This window comes from Borostomias antarcticus (genome assembly GCF_949987555.1).
Source record: "Borostomias antarcticus genome assembly, chromosome: 10".
Lineage (NCBI taxonomy): Eukaryota > Metazoa > Chordata > Actinopteri > Stomiiformes > Stomiidae > Borostomias > Borostomias antarcticus.
Genome location: NC_140243.1, coordinates 21,265,550 through 21,289,549, shown reverse-complemented (window position 1 = coordinate 21,289,549; position 24,000 = coordinate 21,265,550). Strand labels below are relative to the sequence as shown.

Here is a 24,000-nt window from a genome sequence, read left to right as displayed (position 1 = left end):
TATGCACATACACACACTCACACATCACGACACACACACATAACAGAACATTCTGCATATTCACTGTATACACACTGACTGCACTACTTTTTGTATATTGTTCTTTTTCTTAGCTTATTCTTTTTTGCACTAGCATTTTGTACTTGCCCTTTGCACTGTCCTGTCTCGTCCCGTCCCTGCACCCTGTCCAGTGATGTCTCAACCACGACCAAAAGCAAATTCTAGTATGTTGTAAAACTGCATGGCAATAAACAGATTTTGATTCTGATTCTGATCATTATTAATTGTCTGCTGTTAGTTGTTAGTTTGATATCAAAATAGAATAGAATAGAATACACTTTTGATTTTAACTGCTGGTGAAGTTTTGCAGTGGTGAACCTTGGTCATGGGGTTTCACACAGTACAAACTGCCATTCCGATAAGTTGGTCCAGAATCCCCGCTGAAGCGTTGAGGACGGCCAACTATCCTAAACAGCTGAGGACAGGACTACTTGATATTCGTAGGTGCCAGGAGGCTGTGGTGGAGCGACAAGCAGGAGTTGGGGCTGATTTGGAGACAAGAGCAGAGGTCTTTAATTATAAAACCCTCAGTAGCCCCCGGCTAGACCAGCCTCACTTGACAATTAAGCCCAGCAGTTAGCACAGAGACAATGGACAGAGACAAGGCCTTAAAGGATCCCAAATAATCAGGACAGTCCACAAATCACTACAGTATCATACTCTGGTAGCTTGTCAAGGAGAGACAAGGTGGTCAGAATAATGTTTCTGCCCTGAATTCAAATGGTGAACAAGGCATTCTTCTTTCTGTATAAAATGTGTTCATGAGGTCCTTTATTGAGACTAGTTTAAGATATTATTGAGACTCACCTAACCTTTAAATAAGGGCATACTAATGTTGTATTAGGTGTTCAAAATTGTCATGGATGAATCAGAGCCAGACTCATGCTCCCAGAACCCATATGCAACCTTCTACTCAACTATTACTCAGAAACCGCGCTTGGAGACGTCCTCGTGACATGAATCAGGAAATGTACTGTACAGTACTGTAGGCGACTGTATGTTTGCCTAAAACAACGCCCCCGCACCCCCAGCCCTACGAGGGTTCTGCTGTAGCGGGGATGGACGGCGCTCCAGACCGGTAACCGCCTCCGCAGTGGTCATTTGTGTGGACAGATGGGAGGAGGAGCGAGCTGATGTGCTTAACTATGCATTTTACAGCAAACAATTAAAAGAGTTGTGCTGTTTACACACAGTAACATTTGAATACCTGTCTTCGGGCCAGTTTAATTATCCAGGCCCTTCTGTTATTGGTGAGGCTTTGTTGTCTCACAGACCTGCGCAGAGGCAGAGAGAGATTTGTCTGTGGTTTCATTAAGATACGGAGGATGGTGGCGAAGGCAGGATTGGAAGCAGCGAAAGTATTTCATTCCTGCTCAAGTACTGTATCTCGTCCCCCTCTGCTCCCCGCCCGCCACCCCCACGCACACAGAGATACTGTACCCTACACACCCGTTTGCTTATAAAGACATGTAAAGCTGGGAAATTAAAAACGGCCTGTGATGCCTGACTTTGAAATCTCTCGGGGCTTGGTGTGGGAGGAGGGGGGGGGGGGCGGGAACATACAAGCCGCCTTATTTCCTATACGATTCATCCTGTTTGATTAGCGTAAGTGTACTACTGTATAAACCAAGGCTTGCGTAATTTTGTTTCTTGAATTCGTTCATCTTCAAATGCATGTTCAAATGAACCATTAATCAAAGGAAGTGTGAGAGAGAGAGAGAGAGAGAGAGAGAGAGAGAGAGTGAGTGGGAGAGAGGGCATGTAGCCAGCAGAACCTCAGTCTTTGGGCCACTCTATGCTGGTGAATATTGTACTGAGAGACTGCAGAAAGCAGTGTTTTTTTTAATTATCTGGACTACGTACAGGATGACGGTTTTTGATTGTTTTAATGAAGCAGCTGGCCTATTGTCTCCGCTTAATTCCTCCTTTGTTTTTAGAATATGTCATAGTTCTTTATTCTTTTATCAGGTGCTCTGCAGGAGGATTTAGACAATGGCCTTCATTCCAACTGCATTGGCCAGCGCACAAAGGCAGCTCATAGCAGACGGCTAACAGGCAAACAAGTGCAAATCACACAAGCCACTCCCCCCCCCCCCCCCCCCCCCCCAGTTGAGACTTTGTATGTGTGCTCTTTGGCTCCAGCTCTTGACCTTCACATGTGCATCGTTAGGTATACAGAACACACCTACACTGTGGCCGTAGGTGGGTGCAGTGTTACTGTATGCAGGTGACCCGGAGGGGCGCTTGTGGGAAAGGGTCAAATCTCTGAGGATGACCCCGAGAACACTGGAAGGACTCTCCACCTCCCTCCGGGAGCACTGTGTCAGTCTGGGTGCACCTGACCAGCAGTGCGGTGGAGGACATACGGAGGTCTAGACTCCACGATCACGTACTGTCCTGTGTAGTTCCATTGACCACCGGTAGAGAAGCTTTACCCTAGCTGCTTATTAGATGTTGGAGTTCACCGCTGAATCTGACGCCTGTCTGTACAGCTGTTCTCAGTGGAAGGCAGCCAATCTCAGCAAGTCTCCAGAGCTGGGCCTCACCTACTGTAAGCTTATGTTCGTGGAGTAAGCCCACGTCTCATGTGTCATGGGTTTGAATCCCGCCCTGGTCAATGGTTGTACTGGTAGTCTCTCGAGGTTGGTTGGCTGACTCAGAAGTTGGTGAGGTACTGTCAAGTAACAAACTACCCAATACTAAAACACGAACTCCATCATCACTAGAGCCCGATTATCATTGGAATTTGTTAAAGGTTCCATACTGTATCTGGATGTATATTTAACTGGTGAATCACAGTGGCCAGGCTAAGCGCTGCCGTTGAAGACAATCTTCAGCTGGGTGTTCATTAGCAGAAGAAGGACATGCAGTGATACGGCATATCTTTGATCTGAAGCCAGCGATCTGAGACGTGAAGAGTTTCCATATCAGCGTATGGTTCGCAATTGTGCCCATTCATAGAGAACGTTCCGGATGTGAGATCCGTTACAGGGTGGAAAGTTTGCCGTTGAGTATTGATGATCCAGCTCCTCTATTGTCGCTGGTGGTTTGAATCTACCTTGATGGTAACTCCGGCAGACAGCGGAGAGGAGTTTTGTTATTTTAATTAGGAGATAAAAATTCAAAGGGGCCTCTCCAGGCCGTGTGTGGTGTGACAGAATCAAAACGATGGAGAGGAGCAGCCCGGAGTGCGTCTCTCGTCACGGCAGATTGGCCGACAGATAGGCGCCGCTCTTGAAAGCGGGCCTCGCACACACACCCATTCGCACGCGCACACACACACAGGGACACATGCATAGACACACAGGCACAAACACACACAGACACACACTAACACACACATACTGTCTCACCGACACTCCAATGGGATTTTTGAGACGGCATATTTCCATACTCTCTCCTGACACATTTGTGTAATTTCCAGTGCTGCGGCACCAGGGTTGTTGTCAAAAATGCAATGAGAAAATGTAGAGATGTTAATTCTAAATGTAGTTCTAAATGGAAGTATTGGGGCTGCTACTTAAGCCAAGGGAGGTGGAACAGTATGGGTGGGATCTGTTTAAGAAAGGGAAGATTCATCTCAAAGAATCATCTGAGCTATGATTATTAATGTCCTACCTCGCCTCAGCTTTTCGCAAAATCTGCAGAAAACTTGTTTGAAAGAGCGCCCCCCCTCCCCGCCCCCCCTCCTCTTCCTCCCCATGCAGGTTTATAAAGAGTGATTTATAGGTTCTGTGTAAACATTTGTAAAGGGTTCCTCCGGGTCTGTGGTTCGACCCCCCCTCCCCCTTACCCAGCAGCCTCTCTGTTCTTGAACAGCTGGTTCCGGAATCTCTGCTCCTCTCTCATCCTGACGCTCTGTTGGAATGTTTGCACGTCTTTGAAAGCCTAACAGCATGCCTTAATTAATTGTCCAGGCTCAGCTTTTCTCTGAAACAATGTCCTCATTCTGCCATTTAGCGGGAGCATATCATAGTTTGTTATCTCCCCAGCCAGATTTTTGTAAATAGTCATATTAAAAACTTTAATCTCTTCAATGGGAGAGGAGGTGCTGCTGAAAAGCGTTGCGCTAAGATAAATATCATCTAAGCTAAAACCTCCCCTCCCTCCTCCTCCTCCTCGTCCTCTCTCCTCTCCCCCCTCCTATCATCCCTGTTCTGACTTAATGAATATGTTCAGAAGATTTCAGAGGAACGCTTAATCCCAAAACACAGCACACATCCAATAATGGGTGGACCCGCTTCACAGTTCTTCAAGGTTCTGCTACAACACCATGCTCTGTCTCGGCACCGCTGCCTTCAATTTACCACAACTCAGCTTTGGTGTTTGTTAGATGAAGTTTGATGCCAAAGTATGCCGTTTATTAAATGGAGTAGCTTAAATTGTCATGTAACTCTCTCCGTATCTCTGCCCCCGACCCCCTCTCTCTCTCCTCCTCCTCCTCCTCCTCCTCCTCCTCCTCTCCTGCAGGTGGCCAGCTGTGGTGCACCACCACTAAGAACATGATGGAGGGCGAGGAGCTGGTGGCGTTCGCCGTGGACTTTGACTCTCGCCTGCAGGCGGTGAATCACATGTCTCTGAGCGAGGGCATGTACCCAGCCAGGCTGCTGGACACCATCCAACTCCTCCCACAACAGGCGGCCATGGCCTCCATCCTGCCCACCGCCATCGTCAACAGTGAGTGGAAAACACACACACACACGCACACATATACGTAAGCATGCACACACTAGGGGTGTAACAATATATCGTGCCACAATATATCGCGATACAGAAACGTCACAATACGTATCGTCAAGGTGAAAACGATATTGTGATATGATTATTGTATATCAGTGAACGCTGGCTACACAACGCTGGTCACAAACACGTCTTTTGTCTAGGCCTATCCATGATATTACAACAGTTACGCTCTAAATTCACAAAGTGTAGTGGAGTAGAAATGTGGAGAAATGCACTATTGGTGTGAACAGCAGCGCTACTGCAACACTTCACACCTGCCCTTAGTGTATCGTATCATATTGTTATCGTCAACCCAATATCGTGTATCGTATCGTACCGTGAGATTAGTCTATCGTTACACTCCTAGCACACACCTGCTCAATCATAGTCATTCAAGTGAACACACACTTTGGAAATAGTAACTCACGCTCAATATCTTACCCTCACACACACACAAATGCACATGCATACATGCACGCGCGCACACAAACACACACACTCGGTCACCTGCTTAACTAGGAGACATGTCTCCAGCAGGTGTAGATTATCCCTGATGAGTGTCTGCGGCTGAGATAAGAGCATTGACCTTCAGTTAGGGTTCAGGCAAACAATCCCAGCCTCACACTAACCTGTTAATTGCAAAATACAAGCCTCATGCAAATAAGTGTGTTTGTTTATTTAATAAGAGCTATCTGGGTTCAGCTTGACAGGGAGGCTTCTGCAAGCAGATGGCCCAGCGTTTCTGGTTTGCCCTTGAGAAAGGGCAGCAACCTACTGGTTGGAACATAAGGATATCAGGGGATTTTCTAGAGCAGCGTTTTCACACAGGCTTTGAGTGAGAGTGAGTGTCAGAGCTAATGAATCCTGTGTATGTGTGTGTGTGTGTGTGTGTGTGTGTGTGTGTGTGTGTGTGTGTGCGTGCGTGTGTGAGTGTGTGTGTGCGTGTGTGCGTGGTTTTCTTCCTGGCAGCATGCCAGTGTGTTGGCCCGCTTGTGTGTGAGACTGAATCGCAGTCATAGTCAAAGTGTTTGCACTGTATGAATCTGTGCACTGACAATATGTTTCTCTCTCTCTGTGCGTGTGTGTGTGCGCGTGTGTATGCACCCCTCCAGAGGACATCTTCCCCTGCAAGGCATGTGGGATCTGGTACCGGAGCGAGCGCAACCTGCAAGCCCATCTGATGTACTATTGCAGCGGCCGCCAGAGGGAGCCGGAGACCCCCGCGGAGGACAACGACAACAACCCCCACCAGACCCCCAACATCTGCCCCTTCCCACAATGCAACAAGAGCTTCACCGGGGCCAGGGCCCTGGAGATGCACCTGAGCACACACAGCGGTGAGCCAAGTGTACAGGAGGTTCTGCATTTCAGAAGAACACCAGCTTCACTTAAAGGAGTAGTAAAGGGAAAAATCATGTTTAGCCCTGTTTTAAGGTTACTTATGATCATATACAATGGTTCAGATCAAGAAGTTGACAAAACTAGCACTTTTGAGAAAGTTGATAATTGCTCTACCACCGTTTAGGTCATACAATGGATGTGGGTGGGCACCGTGAACAATCATTCAAAAAACATGTTCAACTCTCAATTTCAAAGACAATGTTGCTAGGCTACCTAGTTTGCGGAAGTTTACACACGTATGTGCTGCGACTAAATAGTTCTATGCTAAATATTTAAAAAAGCATTTCCAGATGAACTAGAATCTTACTTTATGGTGAATTATATGTCAGAACGCCAACTAACACCTCGGTGAGTTTCTTGTCTTTGAAATTTTTTTAATGATTTCTCAAGGTGCCCACCCACATCCATTGTATGACCAAAACGGTGGTAGAGCAATTATCAGACCTTCTCAAAAGTGCTAGTTTTGTCAACGTTTTGATCGGAACCATTGTATATGATCATACGTAACCTTAAAACAGGGCTAAACATGATGTTTCCCTTTACTACTCCTTTAAGTTCAGAGAAAGAGAACAACACATTTCCCCACATCAGTACACACGTTCCGTTCATCTTTCAGCCAGGAAAAACACAGAATCAGAGAAGGAATAGGCGTCATGCATCAGCTTAAGATCCTGGCTGCTGGTAACATTAAGGGGGAGAAAGAGAGTGGGATGCGAGAATCTCACCCAGTCTCCCTTTTATCTCCCTCACAGGTGTCAAAATGGAAGAGAGCCTGCCTCCTGGCACCAGTTTGAAATGCACAATCTGTAACTACACGGCGGATTCCCTCATAACATTCCAGCACCACATCCTGTCTCACCTGTCACAGGCGGCCTTCCGATGCCATCACTGCCATATCAGCTTCCAGAGCCACAGGGAGCTCCTGCAGCACCAGGACCTACACGGCCACATCGGGAAGCCGCAGAGGGAGGCTGACGGCACCGAGCTCTCCCCCCGGGGGCTGGAGGAGGGGCTGCAGCAGGTGCGGGGGGGCGGAGGGGGCGGCGGCGAGCTGGTGAGCAGGAAGGACCTCCTCCTGGGAAGTCCCAAAGGAACCCACGGCAAGGAGGCGGGCGGCGGCGAGGGAGAGGCGGAGAAGGCCGAGAAGAAGCCGATGCTGTCCGCTCAGAAGGGGGAGGTCCACCCGGGCAGCAAGGCCAGCTTCTCCTACACCAGGATCAAGTCGGAGCCCTCCAGTCCTCGCCTGGCCTCCTCCCCGGTCCAGCACAACATGGGACCCACCTTCCCCATGGGGCCCTTCCTGTCCCAGTTCGCGTTCTCCCAGGACATCTCAGTGGTCCCGCAGGCCTCGGAGATCCTGGCCAAGATGTCGGAGCTGGTCCACCGGAGGTTACGCCACGGAGGGAGCAGCTACCCGCCGGTCATCTACAGCCCGCTCATGCCCAAGGGGGCCACGTGTTTCGAATGCAATATCACCTTCAACAACCTGGACAACTACCTGGTCCACAAAAAGCACTACTGCAACAGCCGCTGGCAGCACCTGACCAAGTCCCCGGACTTCTCCGGCCTGACAGACAAGGTGCCCGAGGCGGTGAGCCCCAACAGCGGGCACAGCTCCGTCGGCCTGCTCCCGGGCTGCCACCCCACCGAGGCAGACAGCCACCTGATGCCGTCGGCCTGCCTGAACTCCAGCGTCCTGGACATGATCAACGCCGGGGCCAAGGGCGTGGACAAGGACCCCGCGGGCGGGCAGGGGAAGAAGGTGTCGACCCCCACGGGGATGGAGGAGAGGCTGAACGGGAAGCAGGCGGAGGTGAAGAGCCTTGGAGGCAGCGGCGGCGCCATGGTGGAGAGCGACAACGACCCCAACAAGACGATCTGCGAGGCCTGCAACATCACCTTCAGCCGCCACGAGACCTTCATGGTCCACAAGCAGTACTACTGTGCCACGCGGCACGACCCCCCCATGAAACGCATGTCGGCCAACAAGGTTCCCTCCATGCAGAGGACGATGAGGACCCGCAAGCGCCGGAAGATGTACGAGATGTGTCTGCCCGAGCAGGACCACCAGAGATCCCCCATGGGCCAGCCGGGGTACCTGGGGGTGGGGGTGCCTCCGCTCGGGAACCCCTGCACCTCGCAGGAGGCGGTGGAGAGTCTGGCGGAGCGCTTCCACCCACGCTGTGACCTCTTCCCAGGAATGGTGCCCAAACACCTGGAGGCCTCGCTCACCGTCACCAAGCCCATCATGGCCCCCAAATGCAATACCGCCTTGGACCAGCAGGAGAATGACGCGCCCATTGATCTCAGCAAAAAGTGCTCGCCCGTCTCCGACAAGACGTGTAGTAGCTCCCCTAAAAGACTGTTGGACTATCACGAATGTACGGTGTGCAAGATCAGTTTTAACAAGGTGGAAAATTACCTAGCGCACAAACAGAACTTTTGCCCGGTGACCGTGGCCGCCGCCATCGTCGCCGCCACCGCCCAGCACGGTGGCGAGATCAGTAGCCTGGAGCAGTCCACCATGTTCCCCGAGGTGAAGACCGAGGGCAACGGCAACCCCGACGACCTCTATGAGAAGAGCCCCGGGAAGTGTGAGAAGAACGGCGGAGGGAAGATCCAGGTGCAGAACGGAGGCCTGTTCCCCCCCCACCTGGGACCGGCCCCTGGGCTCAAGCCCTTCAGCGAGCCGCAGCTCCTACCGGCTAAAGACGACAACAAGGGCTTGTTTCTGCCCCACTGCCTTTACCCCGGCGCAATAAAGAAGATGAAAGGTGCAGAGCAGTTATCGCCGTATTTCGGTATCAAGCCCACCGATTACGTGGGGGCCGGGGGGCTGGCGATGGGGCCCGGTGAGCCTGCTGAGCAGGAGCCCACCACCAACGGAGGGGGCGGGGGAGCGGGCGAGACGCAGAGAGATCCTCTCCCCGCGGCTAACGGTTGCCCCCACCCCGGCAAAGAGCCCTTCCCCCTGCTGCCCAAGAACCGGGGCATGGTCATCGTCAACGGAGGCCACAGCAAGCCGGAGGAGCATTCGGGCGGCGCCGTTGTCCCTCCCCAACAGGAGAACCAGAGCCAGACCCACAACGCCCAGCAGCCCGACGGAAACCCCTCCCCCACGCCGTGGGCCGCCGTGGAGAACCCGGGCGACGCCAACGAGAATGTGTCGCCCGCCTCCAAGTCGCCGGCTGAGGAGCCCGTTCCTGCGTCGGCCAAGGGCGTGAACGGGTCGTCCCCGGGGACGGGCAGCGGGAAGTACTGCCGCCTGTGTGACATCCAGTTCAACAACCTGTCAAACTTTATCACCCACAAGAAGTTCTACTGTTCATCGCACGCCGCTGAGCACGTGAAATGAAAGACGTCTTCTTCACTTTCATCCATCCCTACCCTTTCTATCCATTCTCCTCCTCCTCCTCTCTTTCCTCTGTTTGGGTACTCTGTCGTGTCTGGGGTAGTGGTGCATCTGGCAGTTGTAAACACTGCTTATGGACAATCAAGAGAAGCTTCTTCTTTCTTCATTTTAAGGACTTTAATGCAAAATCATTGGTTTAAAAAAGAAAACGGGGAAAAACATTAATCAAGAGTAATATTGGTGCCACTTTCTCATTTATTTATTTTACAATCAGTATTAATAGGAGTAGTGATCTTAATTTAAAAATTCAAAATGAAATTTATATCAGAGTTGTTTGTAATGTTATTGTATAGTCATTCTCGTGTAGCACACATATTGTTTACACTGTAATGTAGGCTCAATGAAAAACAATAGACAGAAGACAAAAATGAGATGCATTTTAGACACAAAAATAGCTACTGAGGCTCTTGTGTATTCTTATTTGCTGTTCCAGTTTTTTGGTATATGCCACAATGTCACCTGCAGCTGGTTCTCAACGACCCTGTGGCCTTTTAATAACCACCCTTTCGGGCTAATCACCAGGCACATCTCTGCATCTCACATTCTGGCATATGCTCATGGCTTTGCATACGTATGTGGCTGTTTGTCCCTGTCTCTTTTCTTAAAACTCAACACGTGGGTGTTTTCATCAGGATGGCAGCATTCTTGTATAGTACTCTGTATTTCTGTTTGCTGATACACTTTGGTCTCTCTCCCTTTTTGGAAAAATTTGCTCTCAACGCAATACTTTGTAAATGAGGGCCACGTTACTGAAAGCAGTATTATTATGAGAGGGGACTGTGCATAGGCCTATAATATTTGTAACCCCCGTAGAAAAAAATGAAATTGTACAAGAATTAAGTTTATTGTTGAAAAACTGGATGGGGCTGGTGTTTGCCAGGGGTTACCGATACTGTAAAATGATCATTCCAGTGTCCTAATTAAGGGAGAAAAAATGTTTCTTAAAAAACGTTGTTGCTATGCATGTATATGGATGGAATAAAATTCCAGATCTGTTGGAAATTTTTATTTTGATGTGGTGTCATAATTAAACTTAAATCCTCAGGATAACTTGATGTCTCATCTTTCTTTCACTTATTATTGAACAATATTATTGATATCAATATTATCAATACAGGTATCAATATACAGTTGTGGATCTGCACCCACAAAGCAAACCAAAACAAATCCACAAGGATAAGAAACAGTAGTCTTTATTTACAGTACATAAACATTAAGATAAAACCATCCAATATTTGCACTTGTATTGAAGTATAAACCCTGAATAACCATGGAATTGATTGAAACAGTTTAAGTATATTCCGGTTGACAAACTTCCCTGAAAAGAACTCCAGAACTCATAACAAGCAGCGTATCTATGAACAAAAAACACTTTCTTGTTATTGGTTAAAGGCAAAATCAAAAGCAGCCCTGACCATTGTTTAGATAAGTTTGACCCCTAGTTACCCATCTGCTGGAAATATGGTGAATTGTGCCTTCAGATTGAGACCTTTGACAGCCAATCACAGGCTTTGTTGTCTGGACTGTCGTTGAGAGACCAACTGCCATAGGTGTTTGCTGATGACAGACGGCCTCTTGTAGATCATTCTTCGGTCTGCTCCTTTGGCATGGATATGATTGGCTGAGGGGTAAGATCGATCAAGGAACTCCCTCTGAAGCTTGGCCACCAACTGGTACAGGAGAACATGGGTTAGATTGGTGTTAGGGTAGATTAGTGGTGGGGTAGTTTAGGTTAGTGGTGGGGTAGGGTAGATTACAGTAGGTTAGCGACCGTAGTAGATTAAGTTAGCAGGTAGGTTAGGTTAGCGGAAGGGTAGGTAAGTTGGGCTAACTTTTAGGAACAACCTTTAATGTTCTACAAACTAACAAAATGTTCTGTTTAAAACAATATTTCCTATAAGTAGAGAAGCCTGATAAAGACAAAACAGTACACTGAATAGTTCGCCGAGTTGTACTCACTTGGTTTAGGTGAGCTGGAATCTGCGTATCAAATGAATCTCCAGTGATGACACTAACAGAAGTACTACTGGAAAGGGGCTTGAACTTGGAGATATCCCTGAAAAAAGAAAACATGACCATTTTAATGCAAAATAGTAGGCTATGAAAGCCAAAAGATGGAAGCAGCACTCACGTCTCTTTTAAAGTAAAAAAGCCTTTATTTGGGCATGGTGGCTTTGCTCAGCCCTGCGCGGTCGGCTTTTGGCCTTCTCAGGGGTATCGAAACCCCTGAGAAGGCCAAAAGCCGACCGCGCAGGGCTGAGCAAAGCCACCATGCCCAAATAAAGGCTTTTTTACTTTAAAAGAGACGTGAGTGCTGCTTCCATCTTTTGGCTTTCATAGCCTACTATTTTGCATGAATATGGACCCCTGGGACTGAGCACCTCTCTTTTTTACTTTTTAAACCACAGCCTAAGAAGCGTTCTTTTTCCTCTCTCATGACCATTTTAAATTTAAGAAAGATTTTGAGCACTAATTCTGTTGAAAACACTTAAGTTACTTATTACCAGAGAATACATCTCAATTCTCAATGCAACTCTCATTTGACATTGTGTGTAGAATATAAACAACATTAAGAGGCAAAGGGGTTTTCAAAGAAGACAATTGATGGAAAAATCTTAAGTATTAAATATACAGTGCATCCAGAAAGTATTCACATTTCTACACTTTTTCCACATCTTACAGCCTTATTCCAAAATTGATTAAATTAGTTTTTCTCATCAATCTACATACAATACCCCATAATGAAAAAGTGAAAAAGGTTTTTTAGTAATTTTTGCAAATTTATTAAAAATATAAATATAAAGAAGAAATATCACATGTACATAGGTCTTCACACCCTTTACTCAGTACCAGGACCCTTGCTCGAGATGGCCGTTTGGCCAAACTGAGTAATCGGAGGATAAGGGCCTTGGTCAGGGAGGTGACCAAGAACCCAATGGTCACTCTGACAGAGCTCCGGTGTTCCACTGTGGAGAGATGGGAGAACCTTTTAGAAGGACAACCATCTATGCAGTACTCCACCATTCAAGCCTTTATGGCAGAGTGGCCAGACGGAAGCCACTCCTCAGTAAAAAGCACATGACAGCCAGCTTGGAGTTTGCCAAAAGGCACCTAAAGGACTCAGACCATGAGAAACAAGATTATCTGGTCTGATGAAACCAAGATTGAACTCTTTGACCTGAATGCCAAGAGTCACATCTGGTGGAAACCAGGCACCACTCATCACCTGGCTAATAACTATGGTGAAGTATGGTGGTGACAGCATCATGCTGTGGGGATGTTTTTCAGCGGCAGGAACTTTGAGATTAGTCAGGATCGAGGGAAAGATGAACAGAGCAAAGTACAGAGAGATCATTAATGAAAACCTGCTCCTAGTCCTCAGATTGAGGCAAAGGTTTACCTTACAACAGGACAACGACCCTAAGCACACAGGCAAGACAACAAAGGAGTGTGAATGTCCTTGAGTGGCCCAGCCAGAGCCCAGACTTGGACCGATTGAACATCTCTGGAAAGACCTGAAAATAGCTGTGCAGCGACGCTCCCCATCTAACCTGACAGACCTTGAGAGGATCTGCAGAGAAGAATGGGAGAAATACCCCAAATACAGGTGTGCCAAGCTTGTAGCGTCATACCCAAGAAGGCTTGAGGCTGAAATCGCTGCCAAAGGTGCCTCAACAAAGTAGTGAGTAAAGGAGGTGAGTTTTTTTTATTGGGGGCCAAGCATCGATGGTACCCATTGTGTTTGTACCTTTTCTTCTTCTTCTTCTTCCTCTTCCATGGGAGTATATGGCAGCCCATAGAACCATATGTTAAAAAGTTGTGCATTTTGGCACACTCATTCATAACAGTCTCCTGAGGCTTGTCATCAAGTCTTATGTCATCATCTCGAACACTCTAGTGCCACCAACGTGTCAAATTTGGAGGTGCCTTCATGCTGAACTATATGCCCAAATTTAACAAATTGAGGTGCCATTGCATTCCTTGGAGTTCAACGCACCCTGAGGTCATTTCCACCACATTGGATTGTCCGCAATATTGGATTTTATGAAAAAGTCTAAAAATATTTCACAGGCCACAACTTTCTTCGAATCTTTACCAAAATGAGCACAGATGATTTTCAGAACAAGTCTCACTTGCTTGCTTTTCCAAAGCGTTCACCCATTACAGTCAATTGAAATAGGAAGTGTTGTCATATCTGAGCAGCATTTTGATGTATCAAAACAACATTTGGCACACTCTTAGGGGACAGTCCCGGACCCCTGTCCCCAAGTCTATGTCAACACATCGAACACGCTAGTGCCACGTTTTTCCCTTTGTCATTATGGGGTATTGTGTGTAAATTTATCAGGAAAAAGGCTGTAACACAACAAAACAAGGCTGTAACATAACAGAATGTGGAAAAAGAAATACTTTCCGGATGCATATTGTATATATACTGTATATAATATCAACTGTCACTGCCTTGAACTATGCTGGACCCTGTGGAGACATGGGTCAAATAGTAACTTCAAATGGAGTGTCAGATGGATGAGGTTTCACATCAGATACTCCAAGTACCATATCAAGCACAGATTGTGCCAGGCCAAACACAGATAGTTCCTCTCCTCTAAAACCAAGCACAGATAAGTATTTGACATTGTTTCTAATAGTATTTGGATCCAGGTCTGGCCCTGTGTCCTGTTGTCCTACCTGACTTGAGAAGCACTTTCATTCAGGAAGTAGTGTTCATCCACAGCACTGCTCTGGTGGGCGGGGTTACTCAGCAGGTACTTCTATTGGAGGAGAGACATGTCAACAAGAAATATGTCCCAAGCTTGTCAGGTCAACAGTGTACCTACAGTATCACACACAAGGTGACGTGAAGCAGTGCCACTGCTAGGATGGATATTACAGTCAAACACTCAGTTTCAATTCATAGATAATCAAACAGTGGTCACAGAGCATGACCTCAGGGAATGGACTTGATTACACGCTCTAAATTGAGTTTTGTGTGTGTGTGTGTGTGTGTGTGTGAGAGAGAGAGCCTGTGTGTGTGTGTGTGTGTGTGTGTGTGTGTGTGTGTGTGTGTGTGTGTGTGTGTGTGTGTGTTATATGTGTGTGTGTATGTGTGTGTGTGTGTGTGTGTATGTGTGTGTGTTTGTGTGTGTGTGTGTGAGAGAGAGAGAGAGAGATAGAGAGCCTGTGTGTGTGTGTGCGTGTGTTATAGGTGTGCGTGTGTGTGTGTTATAGGTGTGTGTGTGCATGTGTGCGTGTTTGTGAGTGTGTGAGAGAGAGAGAGAGAGAGAGAGAGAGAGAGAGAGAGAGCCTGTGTGTGTGTGTGTGTGCGTGTGTGTGTTATAGGTGTGTGTGTGCGTGTGTGCATGTGTGCGTGAGTGCACGACTGTAACCTTCACCGGTCCGTCCTCAAACCTTCACAATGCCTCTCACTTCCTGTCTCCTTATCTCCTTGGCAACAACAGTAATATTTCTAAGGCTGGGAGACGTTCCTCATCTCTGCAGCCATCAGGGCGTGGGAGGCAGAGTACTCTGGGTATCTTAATGAACAGTCCAGAACAGTCCTTTCACCTGAAGCAGTCATCTACACCACACAGACAGGATTTCAATAAATGGCTGCAAAATTTCTCTCTCGCTCACAGCAACTTGCCCGCCCCCCACCTCTCTCTCCCTCTCTCAATATTATCTGAGGTCCTAGAATCCCCCTCGCAAAAACACAGGCACTTCACATAACATGAGAAAAACACTTAAGACACAACAATGCCCCATCCACGGTCAACAAAGAGTAAAATTAAAATGTCAAAAGGGATTTCAATGGGCAACAAGGCATCCTCTAATCATAAAAGCAGCATGCTATCCATTCTGTATCCTACATAATTGCTTTTCCCCCAGCGGAAGGAGACTGGCCCTTGTCCCATATGATCTTCATGTTACTGAGGACATGAGGTAGTTTATTTTAACCACCATCCAGTAAAATGCTGACATTTCCCTCGAATGCTTTCTCTGACAGGTAAAATGACTACAGAGGCTGATGACACACTTGAGTGTGTCGTGTTTGTGACTGGAGCACTGGACCTCCATCTAGGCATTTGCAGAAGAACATACTCCACTCATAAAGCCATCTACGACATACAGGGGTTTGGTTGATAGTTCTCTCTTTTCTAGACAGTGATTCAGATGAATCTGTCAAAAAGCTCGGAGGTATCAATGACAGTGATGTGGTATGCATCATGGAGACCCACACTCAAAGACACAGTAAAGAATGTTTCTGCTGTCAAGTCATTTATAAGTAAACACAATACACATATTACAGAGAATAACAAGCTCGGTTTTCATTTATGAAGACAGCTGGTACGATGCACCATCTACACGGTCTCTCGACATAAAGTACATGAAAACAAATCATTTTGCCACAGCATTCCCTCAAGCCTCTCCTGGCCCGCGCCAATCATTACGCTATCACTTGCACCACCCTGTGGTGGAGACAGGAACTGCTACCATTGAGGCCAGGACCCAGGCATCTGCAGTACTTGGGGCATCAAAACCACACTTCTGTGACCCTAAACCTCTCTAGACAAACATTGTGCCAACAGAAGAGGACCTGGGGGAGGAGGGGGCGGGGTGTGTGTGTGTGCGTGATGCAGACCGTCTGTTACGTTACACGCCACTTTGTTGTCAGGTCATTATTGTAAAAGAGAATAGGGTCTCGATGACACGGTTGAAGGGAAGGAAGAATAAAGGAAGACAGGATGAGAGGAACGATAGGAGGAATAGTGAGAATATGAAGCGCAGAGAGCGGACGGACCTGTCTCTGTACGAGGTCCTCTGGGACGTCGTCCCCTCTGATGTCCGGCTGCAGCACGCCCAGGATGATCAGCACGCGGCTCAGCCCGGTGGCCGCAGAGAACTGCATGGCCTGGAGGGACGGCACCGTGTGGCTGTACCTGGAACCACACACGCGCGCACGCACACACACACGCGGGCACACACACACACACACACACGCACAAACACACGCACACAAATAGAAATCAGGTGAATATAGATTAATCTACAACACCAAAGCTGTGTGTGTGTGTGTGTGCGCGCGTGCACGTGTGTTCTCTGAACAATCATAGCTATAACCGTGGTAGAGAGAACATCTGATGGCCCCGAGAAAGGGCCTATCTGCAACATCCATAAACATTACACCTACTTTGCCTTCTGTGTCTTTTCAACCCACAAACTTTCTCGTGCAGACATTTAACTGAAGAATGAGAAATACTTTTTTTTGGGGGGGGGGGGGCAGATGAGGAGAAGAGCGTGGGGATTTTGTAACTCAGGAGGCCCAATCGGTCTCGGCTCACTGGTGCTCTGAATTGGCTGGTCTCAGCCTGTGGAGTCCAATCACTAGTGCCGCCCATCCGACTGCTCAGCCTACCCCAGCAGAGTAGGGCCCACCACCACTACCTCCACTACCACTACCTCCACCACCTCCACCACCACCGCCGCCACCTCCACCACCACCACCACCACCACCACCACCACCACCACCACCACCACCACCACCACTATCACTACCTCCACTACCACTACCACTACCTCCACCACCCACACCACCACCTCCACCACCACTACCTCCACCACCACCACCACCTCCACCTCCACCTCCACCTCCACCACCACCACCACCACCTCCACCACTACCACTACCACTACCACTACCACTACCTCCACCACCACCACCACTACCTTCACCACCACCGCCACCACCACCACCACCACCTCCACCACCACCACCTTCACCACCACTATCACCACCACCACCACCACCACCACCCACAGCACATCCCTGTCTCTAGCCCCGGGCCGCAACCTAAGGCCCGCACAGCCCCCTGCCACACAAATAACCCCCCGTCTTGTTCTCTACAGCCCCTCAACCTCCAGCTCCAGCTCATAGCCCCAAGCCCAGTCCAAAACCCCGGCTCCAGTGTGGCCCAGCACGCTGCCCAAACACACACACCACCACGGCACGTCAGTCTCTAACCCCCGGCTACCAGCTCAGCTCCTCATCCCCACACCAAGTCATCAACACCAACCTCATCCCCACACCAAGTCCTCAACACCAATCTCATCCCCACACCAAGTTCTCAACACCAATCTCATCCCCACACCAAGTCCTCAACACCAACCTCATCCCCACACCAAGTTCTCAACACCAACCTCATCCCCACACCAAGTCCTCAACACCAATCTCATCCCCACACCAAGTTCTCAACACCAACCTCATCCCCACACCAAGTCCTCAACACCAACCTTGTCCCCACACCAAGTTCTCAACACCAACCTCGTCCCCACACCAAGTCCTCAACACCAATCTCATCCTCACACCAAGTCCTCAGTGCTACCCTGAGCTCCAGACCGAGTCCTGAACACCAACCTCATCCCCACAAGTCCTCAACACCAACCTCATCCCCACACCAAGTCCTCAACACCAACCTCATCCTCACACCAAGTCCTCAGTGCTACCCTGAGCTCCAGACCAAGTCCTGAACACCAACCTCATCCCCACATCAAGTCCTCAGTGCCATCCTTAGCCCCACACCAAATCCTCACTGGACTCCTGTGCCAACCTCAGCCCCAGCCCAGGGCCAAGCCCTAAACACAGACCAAAGGTCTAGGTCTAGTCCCCAGCCAAGCCTTTATCAAATAAAGGCAACTAGGACACCAGACAGGGGTTGAAAACCTGCTGCACACTGAGCTATCTGGAGACACAGTATGGCATGACTGGGGTCAGAGTAAATGCTAAATGCACTGCACTTACAGTATATAGCACTTTTATCCAAAGCGCTTTACAATGGCCTCTCATTCACCCAATCACACCCACATTCACAAACCAATGATGGCTGTTGCTATACAAGGTGCAAGTCTGCTCACTGGGAGCAATTTGGGGTTCAGTGTCTTGCTCAAGGATTCGAACCGCCGACCCTACGTACGATCCGCTCTACCTCCTGAGCCACAGCCGACCCAGGTCAGGGTTTAAGAGGTAGTGAAAGGTCAAAACTTGATAAGCAGAGAAAAGAAAATTCATCCAACTGTTCACCCAACTTCATCCATTTTCAGACTTCAGCAGATTGGGAAAGGGAGGGGGGGGGGGGCTCGTCCAAAGCCTGACATTCTGACATATTCATCTTCCCTGCCGTTTCCCCCTGCAGTCATTCTTGCACCACAATTTAACGCCGACTCTCAGCTCCCGCTCTTTAGGGACATTTCAGTCTGCACACATACCTGTCACATTTTTTCACTCCTCAAAGACATCCACTCTATCAGCCTCAGTTTGAATCTGGCTGAATCGTTTTCTCTGCTCTGGCGGTGACTTTATTTCAAGGATTCTCCAGCCACCTGTCCTCCTCCCTCTCTTTTTTCCATTTTTAATTCTGCCCCGCAGTGAGGATTATGCGAAGCAAGGCATGCGTGTCAAAGGGAAATTTAGTTGGTAAAGACAGCCAAGATTGGCGGGATGAATTAAACAGATAACGGGAGAGGGGGGAGACGGGATTGGAGCCATGTCGAGCAAAACGCCTCCATGTTGGTCATTTCAGAGAGAGGGGCAACTTTTTTTCTCCTTCCCACCGCAGAAGCGGGAAGGCAATATCTAAATTAATAAAATGATGAAATGAGTTTGTGCGGCAGACTTTCTGCTGTTTGACTTTCCCATCTGGATTAGTGAAGGCTGAATGGACGCTCTGTTACTTTTGTTACCAGCGCGCAATTCACTGTCGGAATTTCGGCTCCGGCGCGATAAGAGACTTCCCCTTCTCCCGCGCTCATTAGCATGTCATTCCATATGCAGACCCTCCGTTACCTGAGAGGGAGCTCACATACAGAACACAAGTTATTACATGAGTCCCGGGCTAACTATGACAGGGGCAGAAACACAAGCACCATTACACTGGGAGAAGACGGAGGAGAGTCCGTGTGGACAGAAGTAGGAGGGAATAACAAGTGCACACCAGCGGATAAGAGGGGGGACAAACAGAGAATGCACAATAGGCCTACACATTGATGGGCTAAAACCACATTCAGTAAATCATCTGATCTAGAGGACAAGAGGGTGATATTCTAGCAAGAAAACAAGGGAGAAAACTAAAATCTGAAAGGGGGGGATTTCCTGATGCTCAATTGAAAATCTGATATGATAGAAGACACCTCAACTCTCAGTCTGGTGCATCTTAAACACACTCAAGATCTGCTAATCATGTCCGCTACAGTCAAAAGATAAACTGAGGAAAATGTGGTGCAAAAAATTTATTGTGGCTTAAATGGTGCAACACCCACTATGACCACTAGGTGTCAGTATTTCGCCATCCAACAGCGTCCCAGCCAGGCTGGTTGAGTTCAGCCTTCCTGCTTAGTGAGTCCCTGGCTGCCTGCATCAATACCATAGATTATACTGGTGAAAATACACTGGGGCAGAGGCAGCCCTGCTTTATTAGTCGGGCGCAACAGAAATAGTCACGGTCACAGTGGCGCTAATTACAATTAATTGCCATTCCTGACTCCTCTGCTGGTCTCTGGAGGGAGCTCCTGCTGTCGGGGGGGGGTGGGGGGGTGGGAGAGATGAGAGGGGAGGCCAAGTGTATTACGACGGGGGAGGCTGGGCGAAGGGCTGAGAGGGGAGAGGCTGGTGGGAGGCTCAGTCTGGCGTGCGCCCGCACAACCTGTAAAGTCGCTCGCGGTCACCGTCGAGTTTGTTTCCATTACCGCCAATCGATAGGCTCTCTGCAACACTGTGTCGTGTTCCTGTCCAGCCGACCAGGTGTCCCTTTCCCTTCCTCTGTCCTCCCTCCCTCCATCCACTTTTCAAGTATTGCTAATGAGTCCTGCATTCGTGCGAGCTGTCAGTAACATATCTGGCACATAAAGTGCAATTTTGGCTACTTGTACTTTCTTCCACGTTAACTCACTTCATGGAGCTACAGTTTACTTCTTTTCTGGGCTGGATGAGTTTTTCCATTTAAACCTCTGCCGATGAAATATGTTCAAATGCAGCTGGATTTGAAAGGTAGGCGCTGGCTCCGCCCCTATGCCCATGTTCTGACGTGTTTTACTCCAGACTAACCGGTTCCCAAGACAACCAGATGCAGGACACAAACATTATTGTGTCTGAGGAGAATGAAAGAAGATATGGTTTAGAATGGAGGAAGGGAGGGACATTCTCTAACAGAGAGCGTCAGTCGTCAGTCAAGGTGACAGTCATACGCTGGCTGTCACACACAGCTGGCTGGAGGTGAGTGGCAAAACGTGCTCATGTCTGGGAGCATGCGCGCGTGTGTGTAAGTGTGTGTGTGTGTGTGTGTGTGTAAGTGTGTGTTAATGATAGATAAGATGATGAATGGGCCTGTATGTGTTGTCTTCATTTGGACCCATAACTCAATCAGGATTCCAGGCCGCCACAGCTGTTACCCCCCCCCCCCACACACACACACACAAACACACACATGATACCACACACATATGCATGCTCGAGCGCAAACGCAGATGGACACATCACCTACAGTGTAATCTCTTTACACACTCTTTTCTCTAACAGTAGACACACACACACACACACACACACACACACACACACACACACAGGTAAAACCAAGAATGTCTGGGGTGTCTGAGATTAAACAGCAATCTGAGAGGACAATGAGGCTATAGCAATACTCTCCAGTGACTTCCAAGGACAATTCGTGGCAAAGGACTGGGTTGTATTTAATACGTTTTAGAGAGTAAGATTTAAAAAGGATAGGTTTGACAATCAATCACCAGTCATCAAATGAAACCAGTCATTATCCGGTGAGGTGAAACCCATTAGAACAGAAAGCCCCCTGCTGGTTCCACATTCTGTGGTTGCAGTATATTCTCCCCAGGGGGAAATTAATTCTTATAATGTCCCTGCTTTCCAACTGTATATATATAAAAGATGGGCTCTACCTACTATAGCAAACACACACACACACACACACACACACACACACACATACATGCACTGTACACACACACACACACACACACATACATGTACACACACGCACGCACGCACACACACACACACAAAGCAATCAGTGGAGTCTGATTACAAATTCTACAGTAGGTAGAACAATTGACTACCATTCAATTGTCCCATGCCAACGTTTTGACAAGTCTCTTGTCAGTCTGTCCTTCTATTCGGAGTAGTCCAGGGACAGAGCGAGAGAGGAGACAGTAATTGAGGCCAACAGCGATCCCCAGAGAAAGCCCCTTTCAGTAACCCGCCGAAATCTATTCTCCACTGGGAGTTTCTCTGAAATGCAAAGATGCTGCTGCTGTTGAAATTGGGTCGTTAACAGATGATTGGCCAGGGCGGCTAGGCACCGCCGCGAGCCTGGCCCCGACCAGCCAATATGGAGGGGACACAGACAGGGGAATTCAAACTAGCACCCTGCGCTGCTCTGACTCTTTATATCTCATCAGACAGCATAATAGGCGGCTGCTGGTGAGGTGCTCAGGAAACGAGGGCCGTGCTGGTCTCTCTTCACACAGAGCACAGCCCAACAGGATCGTTCAGGATGATTCATCTCTGCCTCATCTACTTCCAAATTCATGCAGAGAGAGAGAGAGAATGTGTGTCTGAAATATAGAGCGTGTTTGTGTGTGTGTGTGTGTGTGTGTGTGTGTGTGTGTGTGTGTGTGTGTGTGTGTGTGTGTGTGTGTGTAAGAGAGAGAGAGGGGGGGTGGTGGGCAAAGAGACCAACATCCTCCTGGGACTCTGGCACTTCATTTTGTAGGATATGAGAGAACTAATTTAGGGAGTAAACAATGGTTAATGAGCAGCCCTTTGATGTGTAAATCCAAAGTTACCACCTTGATAGGCCCTCCACTGCCAACAGCCCGCCCTCTGCAGTCACAGCCTCCATCCCCATTGGCTAGCTAATCTGCTGCACCCAATGAGACGCCTGGAAGCAAGCAGCAGCCTGTAATGCTGATTCCAGTTGCCTGGGAAGTAGGAGTTTGGAGTCGGGATCGATGTCATACCCGAGTTCACCGCATTTCAGAAACAACAAGGTGAAAAACCCACTTTAGCCTGGTCTTTGTAGTTCTAGCCAAGTTAGCCAGCCATTGTTAGCAATACCAGTTGATAAAGCATTACATGCTATTTTGCACATATTAACACCGTAGCACCATTGTCAACTGATAGAATTTGGACAGTACTGTGTGTACGACTGATTTAAGGTGACACAAATAAGACAGAAGTGCTAATAAACAGCATTATTACTACAGCTTATTGTTGATGCGCGGAGCAGCAATCTTGATTTGAGTTTGTAGATGAGGTCGGGGTAGATCCCTCCACCCCCGAGGTAACTTAATCCCAGTTCAGAGAGCGTTACAGATTACATTTTTGCTGGCTACCTATCAAAGTCCCAGCTCCCGAGGCAACTGTAACGGAGCATAACAGTGCAGTATGCAAGAGCACTGCACTAAAGACACATAGGCCTACACCAATACCTTAGGCCTAAGAGAGAGGGAGAACAAGCGAGAAAGACAGAGAGAGAGAGAGAGAGAAGTCATGGAGACAGAAAACATGTCCTCAGCTCAGTTTTTCTCAGCAGACCTGGGTGTGCTGTCTGGTAGTTAGTGAGATAAATACTGTACCTATTCATCTCAGGTTAATTGGACACATAATATGTCTGATATATGGCACTGCTCCACTAAGTCACGTACAAATTAGGCCACAGTCAGATATTCATTTCTTATCTCACTAAACTCATTAGTTATATAAATTCCTTACTAATGGGCAGAAGTTGTGAAATATGCACTGACAGAGAAACATCAAATGGTAGCTCTTTTTTCCCCTAATGAATACAAAAACTGTAATTGCCCCTCCTCTCGGCAATCCTCCCATCTCCATCTCTCTGCCCCCTCTGCTCTCTCCTCCTCTACCTGTCGTTTCTCTTCTACCTCTCCTGGGCCTGTCCCCTCCTCAGTACAGTGCTTTAACTCCCCCCCCCTCTCTCTCTCCTCCCACACCCTCTCCCTCCTCTCCCTCTCTACTCCCTCTCCTTCCTCACCCTCTCTACTCCCTTTCCCATCTCTCCCTCTCCTTCCTCCCTCCTCCCTCTCTCTCTCTCTCTCTCTCTCTTTCTCTCTCTCTCCTCTCTCACCCTCTCCCTCTCTCCTCCCTCTCTCGTTGTCCCTCCTTTCCTCCCTGTCAGTGGTGACTCATCAATGTTCCTGCCCCCGGGCCTCCCACTTCCACCTACCCTATCCTCCCCTCTTCCTCCCTTTTACCCTCCCTCATCCATCTCCTCTCCTTTTGCCTGTCTCCCTCCCTCATCCATCTCCGCTCCTTCTGCCTGTCTCCCTCCCTCATCCATCTCCTCTCCTCTCACCCTCCCTCTATTAAT

At 48.4% G+C, this 24,000-nt stretch overlaps 3 protein-coding genes across 6 annotated transcripts in view; 2 read left to right on the top strand and 1 right to left on the bottom strand.

Moving 5' to 3' along the window:
• The window catches only part of zfpm2a (zinc finger protein, FOG family member 2a), a gene marked incomplete at both ends in the record, with an annotated part of 134,255 nt that extends 124,717 nt beyond the window's left edge, over positions 1–9,538 (top strand). The window contains 3 exons of the mRNA XM_084444132.1: positions 4,531–4,737; positions 5,895–6,119; positions 6,936–9,538. Of these exons, the coding sequence (XP_084300258.1) occupies positions 4,531–4,737; positions 5,895–6,119; positions 6,936–9,538 (3,035 nt within the window). The remainder of the gene's footprint in view (positions 1–4,530; positions 4,738–5,894; positions 6,120–6,935) is intronic.
• A 1,249-nt stretch (positions 9,539–10,787) lies between these two features.
• The window catches only part of LOC311313993 (uncharacterized protein), a 23,844-nt gene continuing 10,631 nt past the window's right edge, over positions 10,788–24,000 (bottom strand). Inside the window, exons 8-11 of one of the 2 annotated variants that reach the window (XM_084444257.1) lie at positions 16,395–16,533; positions 14,285–14,367; positions 11,555–11,651; positions 10,788–11,265 (exon numbers count right to left, since the gene is read on the bottom strand). In XM_084444257.1, coding sequence (XP_084300383.1) covers positions 11,098–11,265; positions 11,555–11,651; positions 14,285–14,367; positions 16,395–16,533 — 487 coding nt within the window. In that variant the 3' untranslated portion in view covers positions 10,788–11,097. The remainder of the gene's footprint in view (positions 11,266–11,554; positions 11,652–14,284; positions 14,368–16,394; positions 16,534–24,000) is intronic. The other variant, XM_084444258.1, reaches the window with a different exon arrangement.
• The window catches only part of oxr1a (oxidation resistance 1a), a 162,744-nt gene continuing 151,408 nt past the window's right edge, over positions 12,665–24,000 (top strand). For all 3 annotated transcript variants that reach the window (XM_084444253.1, XM_084444252.1, XM_084444251.1), the window contains exon 1: positions 12,665–13,290. The gene's annotated coding sequence lies outside the window, so the exon portion shown is untranslated. The remainder of the gene's footprint in view (positions 13,291–24,000) is intronic.